At 41.3% G+C, this 12,398-nt stretch overlaps 1 protein-coding gene across 2 annotated transcripts in view; it reads right to left on the bottom strand.

The window, feature by feature from the left end:
• The window catches only part of boka (BCL2 family apoptosis regulator BOK a), an 85,910-nt gene that overhangs the window by 29,566 nt on the left and 43,946 nt on the right, over positions 1-12,398 (bottom strand). For both annotated transcript variants that reach the window (XM_059951017.1, XM_059951022.1), the window contains exon 3: positions 2,882-3,010. In XM_059951017.1, coding sequence (XP_059807000.1) covers positions 2,882-3,010 — 129 coding nt within the window. The remainder of the gene's footprint in view (positions 1-2,881; positions 3,011-12,398) is intronic.

Genomic DNA, 12,398 nt, shown 5'->3' with positions numbered 1-12,398 from the left:
GGGTAAGGTGAGATGGAACAGGCAGAGGTTTACGATGCTTTCATTGAAATGTGTGGGATCTGCTCATATGGAGCAATGGCAGGAGGGGCATGTGTTGCAAAGGAGTATTTATTCAGGGGATTCTTACCACAGAGCAATGGTACTCTGAAGAACTCGCTAGATGTTTTGGAGGGAAACTACCAAGTCAATCAGGCCACCAGTCTGTACGTTAACTGATTGTGCAGTGTGTCTGCAGGCACAGAGCACCACCTTGGCTTTCCACCACATCAGTCACTCTGGGTTTTAGTCTCTGGAGGTGTATTGTATGTTGTGCTAGTTCATTAAAACTGCAGGCTTTTCTAACTTCACAGCTGTTAACAGACAGCTGAATGAAGCTCTATCATGCTCTCCTCCCATAGATAGACTTCCTGTGATAACAGACACTGTGGGCTACTGCTGATATAGTAAGGTAGTGATATAGTATAGTTAGCACATCTGAAGCCCATGCTGAAGGACGATGAAGGCAAACCTACTCCCCAGGAAATTCCCAGTCACCTCATTTTTCCAATGTATATATCACCCAGTCACCTCATTTACACCCGAAATTAGTGAGTTTGAGCTTGCCAAAACATTCCTCCTGGGTTATACACTGAAAAACAACTTTATATAAAATAATTTATTGCCCACCGATAATTATCTGTATAACAGCAACAGTTAACACTTACTATGACCTTTCACCTTTCAACTTTCTGATAACTGCTTCTCTCTATTTCTTTTTCTCCCTCTCTCCTCCTCCTTTCCTCTCCCTCCCTCCCTCTCTCCTGCTGTCACTGTAGAGCAATTTCTTGCCATTAAAATACACAAGTCAGTGAAGTTTGTGAAAGTGGTAAAAACACTTTCACAACATTGAGCAATCATTCCTTTTGTACACGTTGCTTTGGCTGTCCTCCAACCTCGGGGAGAAGTAATGACGTGTCAGACTTTGTCATGAGCCATCACTCTTGTAGAAGGGAAAGGCATGAATAACTCACAGTTTTTATATGCATTGTGGGAACAAACTCCTAAATAATTCACTTAAACTTCATTACTACGCAGTTCTGTAAGAATTCGCAATACAAATTCACAATGCCATTAAAACCCAGAAATGTTGCACACACCCATGTTATATCACGTAGATAGTTTTCACCAAAGCATAAAGGCATAAAAGGGTACAACACAGAAAAAGGACTTCATGTGTGCCAATTCTCTAATGACGAATCCACTTACTTACGCTCCCAATCAGAATTGGGATTTCCACCCCAGCCAGCATAGTAAACACCAGATCTATCCAGCAGCAGAACATGCCTCTGCTTGGACCAACCTGCACAACTACCCAATTCTGACTTAAAGTTGTAAAAGAGAGTGGCGATACAGGAGTGAGAATAGGTTATTCTCATTCCTCAGGTGGTGACGAGAGGGCATACAGGAGTGAGATATGCCAACTAGCGGAATGGTGCCACAGCAACAACTTGGCACTCAACGTCAGTAAGACTGAAAAGCTGATTGTGGACTTCAGGAAGGGTAAGATGAAGGAACACATACCAATCCTCATAAGGGATCAGAAGTGGAGAGAGTGAGCAGCTTCAAGTTCCTGGGTGTCAAGATCTCTGAGGATCTAACCTGGTCCCAACATATTGATGTAGTCATAAAGAAGGCAAGACAGTGGCTATACTTCATTAGGAGTTTGAAGCGATTTGGTATGTTAACAAATACACTCAAAAACTTATAAAGTTGTACTGTGGAGAGCATTCTGACAGGCTGCATCACTGTCTGGTATGGAGGGGCTACTGCACAGGACAGAAAAAAGCTGCAGAAGGTTGTAAATCTAGTCAGTTCCATCTTGGGCACTAGCCTACAAAGTACCCAGGACATCTTCAGGGAACGGTGTCTCAGAAAGGCAGCGTCCATTATTAAAGACCTCCAGCACCCAGGGCTTGCCCTTTTCTCACTGTTACCATCAAGAAGGAAGTACAGAAGCCTGAAGGGACACACTCAGCGATTCAGGAACAGCTTCTTCCCCTCTGCCATCCAATTCCTAAATGGACTTTGAAACTGGACACTTCCTCACTGTTTTTAATATACAGTATTTCTGTTCTTGCGCTTTTTAAAATCTATTCAGTATACACAATTGATTTACTTGTTTATTTAATATTATGTTTTATTTTATTTATTATTGCATTGAACTGCTGCTGCTAAGTTAACAAGTTTCACATCACGTGCCAGTGATAATAAACCTGATCCTGATTCTGATTCAACACCCCAGAGCTCCATCTCTGAATGCCCTCACCTAGTAAAATATATCAACCATTCAGCTTGAATCCTTCAAATGTACTTTATATAAAGACCTACAGATTTACATTCCTTTTTATTAAAGTAACACTGGCAAGTGTTTAGCATCTGGACTGGAGTTTGTTCCATCATTACACACAAAAGAGGAACCAAGCCTGGGACTGGAATACAGGGTAAATGATGTATAATGAAATACCCAGTGAGTGAGGAGCCGGGGATTGGAACTGCATTAAAAACAGAAATAGGAACTGTTTATTTGTGAGCTGGCAAAGGACATTTCTGTACTGAACATGGCTGGTCTGATTTTCTTTTCAGTATGAGACTGCCTCGGGGAGAGATCTCTGCATCACACCAGCCTCCATTCCCCAGTTCTCTCCTGTCAGTGGAGGAGCTGACTGCTTGCTCAGCTCTGCTCTGTTAAATAACTGCAGGGAAGAAATGGCAAAAAAATGTAAATCTGTGCAAGTGCTTAAAACTGCAAAGGGAATGGCTCAGGGCAGAATCTGTGCTGAGACAGGATTACAGATAAAAGTTGTTGTACAATGGACAGATGAGTAAGCATTTCTGTAATTACCTGCAGAGAAAAGCTCAGTCGCAACTGCCAGGAATGCATCTGACACGATGCTTTCAGAAGTGACGGAGATATTCAGTTGTTTGGCAATATTCCTGTAGACGTTCGGTCTGATGTACTCTAATTCATCACCTTAATAAAAAAAATGACATTGAAATTAGATTTAATAAACAACCACACAAGTACTTGAATCGCAAAGCACAGAAAGCTACAGGTGTAAAGCATATAAATGGGATTAGTTTAGACAGATACAATGGTTGGGATGGACATTGTGAGTTGAAGGAGCTGTTTTGGTGCTAAATGCCATGATTCTAAATTAGATGACACGGAATATTGTTTAAAGGGCTAGAGGAGCTGGTAATAAATACTCCGATTATTAGAACAATTTTATTCAGTGATGCAAGTTTATAATAATGTACTTTGCGGATTCCTTCAAACAGAAACAAAGAGAAAGAAAAGTGAATGTATTAATATACAGGTCAAAGCATGTTGACCCAATAATGTGTCATTGCAGCCACCTTCACCAGAAACTAAACTCAGATATCCAGGTCATGAGGCAGAAAAGCTGCCATGCCTGTGTCAGATTTTTGAGAAGGCTACACAATATTTTTTAATGGGATGTGGGTGTTGTTGACTGCATGTATTACCCAACCCTGATCACCGTTGAGTCACCATATCTATTATGGTGAAGACACTCTGACATTGTACTATGAGGGAACTCCAGCACCTAGAGCCAGTGAGGTTGAAGGGCTGGTACTATACTTCTAAGTCAGGGCAGTGTGTGAGTTGGGAGGAGGGTTATGTACTGACCTGGCATGGGTCATCCTGACAAAGAATCCTTGCCAAGTTACTGAGGTAACTTTTAGAGGTGTTGTGAATTTTGATGGCGTGCCAGACAAGCAGGATCCTTAGTGCTGGATGGTGGGAGGCTCTTTGTTAAAGGTGTTAAACAACTCCTGACTTGTGCCATTTAGATGCACACAAGATTTATGGAACACCTTCTCTTGGAGCCACAGGGTTCTGCTATCCTTATTGGGTCTCCCATGAGCAAAGACAGGAAAAGCTCCATCCAAACATAGCAGAGTCTCAGTAGATAAGGAGGGGCTCGAGAAGGATGTAGCACCACAGCTCCAGGGATTCAAACTGGAGCGACTTAAAACAAAGAGTGGACTCTATGAATCACTTTAAATTGTAGAAGAGAATGACAAGCACAGAAAGATGATTTATTAACCCGTTTAAGAATTTTATTCCATCTATCATCAGCAATCTGACAATCTGGTCATCCTCCCAAGCTTTTTTTTTATTTTATCTACTTTGTAATAAATGCAACTCTGCTGATGCCTCTTTAATTCATATGTTTTGGTTTTGCCCTAAAAATTGAAAAGTTTTGGCGGGAAGTATTTCATACCTTCTCACAACTTTTTAGGGTCCAATTTGACCCAAATCCCCTTACTGCCTTGTTTGGTATTATTGCAAATGAAGATATAACTTTAAATACTCCTAACCTACAGGTTTTAGTTTTTACCTCTCTTTTAGCAAGGAGAGCAATCTTGCTTAAATGGAAGGAGTCTACCCTTCCTACACATCTTCAATGGCTACGTGATATTATGTCTTATTTAAATTTAGAGAAGATCCGCTGCTCAGTCTTAAATTCGAAACAATCTTTTTATGATATCTGGGGACCTTTCCTAAATTACTTTTCCAATTTATAAAGTTTAACAGTGCACAGACTTTTATGAATATTTCTATCTTCTCTTCTTAAGTGAATGCTTTTTTTTCTAATTATCCATTTTCATCCATCAGCTTTTTTCTTTGGTAATTGGTAGAGGGTTGACTTTTTTTAATATTGTTATGTCCGCAGCCCCCTCCTTTGTGAGAATCGCAAGAGCACTAGTTGAGGGGGGGGGTCAGTAGACCCAGGAAGCGGAAGAGAGAGAGACGTGCCGAATAGACACAGGAAATGGGAGAGACGTGCCGAATATCGCGTTCCACCACGATGCAAAATAAGGCGACATTGACTATTGTCTCATGGAGACCACGTGTAAAGCCCTCGGGCAAAGTGGGCTGGTTGAGAGAGACATTGCATCATCCCAACCTGATTGACATTGGAGATCCCGTGAGGAAGTATAAAGGAGGGTCTGGGGGGGACAGCCCCTTCAGACGCACCAGGAGACACGATAGCGATCCCGTCGTAGCGGGACGCCATTTTGAAGGAAGCCACGTGCGTTAGATTCTGGGCCTGGAATCACGGAAAACCGCTTTTAGCTAACAACGGGGAAGCCCGCTCCCCTGATTCGACGGATTTGCTTCATAAAGACCCGGGCAAGTTTTTCTTTTCTCACCAATCTCTCTCTCTCTCTCCAACAAGTGAAAACCCAGCGCCCCCCCCCCCCCCCACCAAAAGCCAGAAGCCTGCAGGAATTTGAGTGACTTTTATATTTCCATCAGACACTATATTATCCCCTAGACAAACGATTGAGCTGTTTCTTATTGATGGTTATTATTGGACCCGCGCTTTTAGATTGAGTAGTGACTACGTATATTATCTGAATGTTTGTATTAATCTTATGTTTGTGCCCCTTTCATAAATAAAGACTTTTAAAAATAGTACCATCAGACTTCAACGGACTTCTCTATCTTTGCTGGTAAGTGATCCAGTTACGGGATTTCGTAACAATATAAAAAATTTATTTTATGATGTATGACCTATCTTTAAATTTTTGATTACAGAGTCGTATACCTTTATGTGATATGCTATAACATTTTGATTAATTTTATTACAATATATGAAGGTACACAAGTTATGTTGTGATGTATCTATGTGTTGCACTCTGTAAATCTTGTTTTTTTTCTTCTGAATAAAAATATTGTAAAAAGAAAAGAAAGAAAAAACAAAGAGTGGGAAATCAAAACAGGCAAGCACAGCAGAGCCCAATGTAAACCACAAGGACTCTGTACAAACTAAGGAGTCTTAATATAGACAATAGCATCTATACAAACCAAAGGGCTCGAATAAACAATGTGGGGATCCCTTACAAACAGTATAGACCCATTCTAAACAGCAGCAACTTTAAAATCTATTGGAACTCGGCAAATGTAGGCGGGGTAATACAAACAACAGGAACCCAGATCAAGTGATGGTGAGGATTTCATGGAAACAGGACGGACACAAATCAAATACATATGTAACACAAAGAAGAGTAATTTAATAAATCTGCAAAAAAATTGAAAAAAACAGTAGTAATTTAATACAACAGATACAAATATTTTTATTTACCAAATTACATGACCTCAGTATGTCTGCGAGCTTTGCAGACAATGGAACGCTGTTTATAGCATGGTCACTGTGATACAGGGAATGTCACAGACAAACGGCACACTGCAGCAACGTTATCAGGGCAGATAAACTTCATTGTGATGCTGGTTTCATGATCGATGTTGGTTAAACTACTGGGAATGTCCACTGCATGCAACTTCATATGAAAGTGATGTTAGAATCGAGATTAATCCATTGAGACTAGCCTCTTGAATTTAGGAGAGTAACATACAAAACTCGCATAGGATTTGACAGTGCATATGTAGGGATGCTTCCAAGGTCTGGAGATAGAACCATAGAACCATAGAACATTACAGCACAGAAACAGGTCTTTTGGCCCTTCTTGGCTGTGCCAAACCGTTTTTCTGCCTAGTCCCACTGACCTGCACCTAGACCATATCATTGCAAACCCCTCTCATCCATGTGCCTGTCCAAGTTTTTCTTAAATGTTAAAAGTGAACCCACATTTACCACTTCATCTGGCAGCTCCTTCCACATTCCTACCACTCTCTGTGTGAAGAAGCCCCCCCCCCCCCCAATGTTTCCTTTGGACTTCTCCCCCTTCACCCTTAACCCATGTCCTCTGGGTTTTTTCTCCCCTAGCCTCAGCAGAAAAAGCCTGTTTGCAATCACTCTATCTATATCCATCATAATTTTATATACCTCTATCAAGTCTCCCTTCATTCTTCTATGCTCCAGGGAATAAAGTCCTAACCTATTCAACCTTTCTCTGTAACTCAGTTTCTCAAGTCCCGGCAACATCCTTGTAAACCCTCTCTGCACTCTTTCAACCTTATTAATATCCTTCCTGTAATTCGGTGACTAAAACTGCACACAATACTCCAAATTCGGCCTCAGCAATGCCTTATACAACCTCACCATAGCATTCCAACTCTTACACTCAATACTTTGATTTATAAGGGCCAATGTACCAAAAGCTCTCTTTACGACCCTATCTACCTGTGATGCCACTTTTAGGGAATTTTGTATCTGTATTCCCAGATCCCTCTGTTCTACTGCACTCCTCAGTGTCCTACCATTTACCTTGCATGTTCTACCTTGGTTTGACCTTCCATAGTGTAATACCTCACACTTGTCTGTATTAAACTCCATCTGCCATTTTTCAGCCCATTTTTCCAGCTGGTCCAGATCCCTCTGCAAGCTTTGAAAACCTTCCTCACTGTCCACTACACCTCCAATCTTTGTATCATCTACAAATTTGCTGATCCTATTTACCATATTATCATCCAGATCATTGATATAGATGACAAATAACAATGGACCCAGCACTGATCCCTGTGGCACACCACTAGTCACAGGCCTCCACTCAGAGAAGCAATCCTCCATACCACTCTCTGACTTCTTCCATTGAGCCAATGTCTAATCCAATTTACTACCTCTCCATGTATACCTAGCAACTGAATCTTCCTAACTTAGCTCCCATGTGGGACCTTGGCTCAGATTATTGCAACTTGGCTCAGAGTTTCAAACTAAGGAGTTGGCCATTCAGATTTAAAAAGGATTTCTTCAAATTGGAGAGTAAATATTAAAATTCTCCACACATTGGGCTTGTGAAGGTTCAGCTGCTGAGTACATTCGAGACAGCGATGAACAGATTTTTGCATAGTAAGAAATAAAAAGACGCAGTATGGAGTCATTGGAAATAACAATCAACAGCGCACTGACGAAGTCTCCTTGTATAATGACAACAGCATTTGCAAGTTAATTGCTAAGATCAGAGAACATCTCAACCAGCCAGATATGAAATTAGTGTAGAAACATGGCCTGAGGTGAACAATCTGCCATATTTCTCACGTAGTGGATCAACTGGAAATGCAATGGAGAGTGGAGCAATCCTCAGTTTTGAAATCAAGTTCAGATCCAGGTCGGAATAGCATTTGAAAGAGCTGCAGAGATGAGCTGGCTTTGCACGTTTCCAGGCAGAAGGTGGAGGAGAGGCTACTGACAGGCAGTTAACAAAATAGATCATTTGAAGGGGCCATTATCAAGAGGGGCAGTCTTGAATGAATTAATGCTGAGGCTTTAGCAGGAGGGGGACAGAAGTGTATATTGTTTTAATCAGATCTGTCTTTGATTACAGATGTGCTGCCTCACCAGCAGTCTTAAAGCCCTTGACAAAGTTCAAGTTCAAGCACTGAGATTATGTTGTGATGCAATTAAATCATCCCCAATTTTGGCGTTACTAGTAGAAGTGGGCAAAGTACCCTAGTTAGCAGTGGTTTATTCGGTTAGAAGAGGACATAAAGCTGGTCATCTGATATTGGCAACAACAGTAGTGTTGAGAGCACTGCATTCATAAGGTCTTATGAATAGACACAAAATCTTGGGTTGTTTAGCGTGGAATATGGTCCCAAAGTACCTTTTCTGCCACTTCTCCATGGCTTTTCCCTTTGTCTGTGGTTGATTTAAGCCTTCAGGAAAAGATCAAGGTGAAGAATGATTGATTATCAATGGCAAGGCTTACAGCTTCTTACATATCTACACAAATGGTCCAAAAGATCCAGAGTTTCACTGACTGTTAAGACAGACTCTCAGACAAGTATCAGTGTTCACACCTGAGACATCATTTTAGCCTTGGAATGGGCCGAAAAGTAAGCCCTGGTTGTGTACTGTTGTGTACCAACTCATTCTAGGGTTTGACATTTATTTAAAATTGGAGGCCAGATATTTTTGTGATTGGACTACATCTGTTGAGGCTGCAGGATCTAAGTTTGTGTATCCAATTCTTATGTGTCCCTGCCCGTGTTGGGATTGAAGGAAATAAGGTAGAAGCGAATATGAATGAAATTGCAACAACTAGACAGAAACCAGCCTGGCTGAACAAACTGTTACCGCTGTGGCAGGGGCTCACATACACCAGACCAGTGCAGGGCTAAAGGCGAAACTTGCAGGAAATGCAACAAAGAAGGACACGTACAAAAAACATGGCGGGCAGACAAAAATAAATGAACTGCACAGAGAAGGGAAAAATATTAAAAAGTCAAGTTGCAGTTTCAAAAAGAGAACGAACCTGCATTGCTGTTGATGAAAAATCTGATAATGATAAGAGTGACACAGGATTGTGTAGCCTTGAGATTTACAATGTGAAACTAACAATAGACAAGTAATATGCCTTTACATCTGAAGTGAATGGCAAATTAATTAAACTGGAATTGGACTCTGGCTCGACTGTTTCAGTCACTGAGTTTGAGTGGCATTTCAAAGATAATGAACTGAAGTCTGCAGTTATCTAACTAAGAACTTATGTTGGAGAGAAGATCACTCCTGTGGGATGACATTCATAACCATGAAATACAACGACCAACAAGCCACATTGGGCTTGTAGGTGGTAAAAACAGAAGGTTCAGCTTTCTGGGGTCGTGCGTGGCTATGACAACTACAACTTGACTGGAGATCCATCCACCATTTGCATGTCACATCCCCTACCACAGAGTCAACTGAAAGTGAATTAAGAAAGGTACTGGTTGCCACAGCAGTGTTCAGGGACGGCACTGGAAAACTCGAACATATCCAGGGTAAAATAGTGTTAAATGACAATGCCATACCCATGTTTTACAAAGCCTGTCTGGTTCCTTATACCATCTGTGATAAAGTAGCCAGTGAGCTAGGTCACAGGGAGGCTGAAGGAATTCTTTCCAAGGTTAAGTGGAGCCCTTGAGCAATGCCGGTGGTCCCAGTAGCCAGGAAGAATGGGTCTGTCAGGATCTGTGGTGATTTTAAGGTCAGTACTGAAAGTAGATCAATACCCTCTGCCCAGGAGAGAGGATATCTCTGCAAACCTTTCTGGAGGGAAACACTTCAGCAAAGTGGACTTGGCTGAGGCCTACCTACAGATGGAGACAGAAGAAGAGTCTGAAGTGTTTCTCACCATAAACACTCACAAATGGCTTTATCATTATAATGGGTTTATTTTTGAAATAACATCTGCACCTGTCCTCTGGCAGAAAGCTATGGACCAGGTGTTACCAGGCTGTCCAGTGTTACCTGGATGACATCATTGTTGCTGATGAGGGTGACAGGGAACATCTCCAAATCTCACAACAGTGTTAGAAAGATGAGAAGATTATGGGCTCAGAGCACAATGCAACAAGTGTGAACATTGGTGTCCAATGAACACCAGTCTCCTGAGAAAATTCAAGGAGTACTGGATGCCCCAAGGTCAAAGGGCATGTCACAGTTGTGTTTCTTTTTTAGGATTTCACAATTATTAGAACAAGTTCCTGCCAAACCTCACGCAGTATGATCCAACCTATCCAATAAACCTTGCCGTGCACTGCTCAGGATGCCAACACATCCAGAAGGAAGCCAGATCTGTCAGAACCATTTCCTGCGGTCTCTATGACCACCATGGAGGAGGCCCCAGAACCTGAGATTGTTTCAGCTGCCAAGGAGAGCGATGCCCACATCCCCTTATCAGGAAAGATGTTATCCCACATGAGTAAGAAGTCCCCTACAGCGATTAAATGTTGAGGCTTGAATAGAGCAATGCTGTGGATGTCTATATGTTATTTGTACTATATAGTATACTGTGTATATGGTTGGGATACATTCTCTATTGAGTTGGACTTTATTGCTAAGCAAGGAGGAAAGTTGTGTATTTTACATTTTAGTCATATTTGAGTAAACTTCTATATATATTTTTTCATTAAGCATTTTTGTTTGTTTAGATAATTCATTACAAGTTATATGTAAAAATTATCACGTAATACACACTCATACATCATGACATTATCACGTGGTACACAAGGTCATCTTGCTTAAAGTAAGAACAAACTAAGACCCATTCTCCTGAACTCTTGTGTTTTTCTTGCAACTAGTTTGATGTTTTGGAGTTTACAAAACATAAGAGTTACTTCCTAAGTGCCAGGATCAAGGATGTTCTGGAACGGCTGCAGAACGTGTGTGGTGCCCACTTGCACCAATGACATAGATATAAAAATTAATAAAGTCATTTGTAGTTGAATATAGAGCATTAGCAAAGAACCTAAAAAAATCTGGACTTCAGGGTTAGTAATCCCTGGTAGTGTTGGTAGAAATAAAAAGACAGCTCGTGTCCTATGGAGCTTGTACAGAGGGCAGGGATATAAGATCCTGATTCAATGGGATCTCTTCATATATTGGAGTATAAAAGTTGCTATTTGCTAGAGAATGAAATATTAACAATGTAGAAGACAATGGTGTGTTAATGAAAGGTAGCTAAGAGATGTAGATTAGAACATGATTAAGTCAATGGGTAGAAACAATAGTGGCGGATGTACGTGTGTTACGCAACTATAGACCGATTGCATATGCTAATGCAACTACACCAGGAGATTGCTATAAAACATGCTATGTCCAAGGATCGGTGGGCAATCAGCGACTAGCTCAATGACTGTCTCAGCTTTGATTTGCAAATTAAAGTTTAATCCTTCTTAAAGAATCTTCTGCGCCTCCTGGTCATTTGTGGGGCATGAGAAACCACGACAAAATTGGCGACCGCGGCAGGACCGGAAAGAGACCCGTGGAAAGGAAACGGCAGATTGGGGACGCTTCCCAGTCCTCTAGGGACCCCCACAAGGCTGACAGAATTAAGGGTGCACCCAAACAAAAGGTAAGCGCTTTTTGCGACAATTTGGACTAAGAATTCTGTTGGCTTTGGGGAGGTCTTGGAGTCCCAGAAGTGTGGAACCACTGCTGAAGGGTCTCTCCGGTCCAAAGAATCTGGCAGAATTGGGGGTTAACAGGAGGCTCAGAGGATTGATCAAGAACACTTGCAGTGAGGGTAAGTACAAATAAGTTAATAAAAAGTTAAGTTAAGAAAAATTCCACATGGTGTTGGTAAATCCCTGTGGATACCGCTTTGTATGAAACAAAGGTCTGAACGGGCAGGGAAAGGGAAAATAGAGAAAATCCTCGTGGATACCGCCTTAAGAGATAAGGGTCTGAATAGACGAGGTGCAAAGAGAAAGATTCTGTGGATACCGCTCTGAATAGAGGTCTGTACGGGCAGAACAGAATAGGAAACAAGGACAGTCCAATATAGTTTAAAGCACTGGTAGATAGACAATAGACTAGGCATAGAATTGAGTAAATATTATCCAGTAAACGAACTGTGAACTTCTGAAATACCTTAAAAAGAGAGAACAACATGACAGGTAAAGGAACGGAAGTAGAGATTCTGAGCAAAAAAAAAAATATCCCGGT

Source organism: Hypanus sabinus, chromosome 2 (genome assembly GCF_030144855.1).
Source record: "Hypanus sabinus isolate sHypSab1 chromosome 2, sHypSab1.hap1, whole genome shotgun sequence".
In the NCBI taxonomy this organism is placed as follows: Eukaryota; Metazoa; Chordata; class Chondrichthyes; order Myliobatiformes; family Dasyatidae; genus Hypanus; species Hypanus sabinus.
Note: the sequence above shows the minus strand (reverse complement) of the source record. Positions and strands in the feature narration are given on the sequence as shown.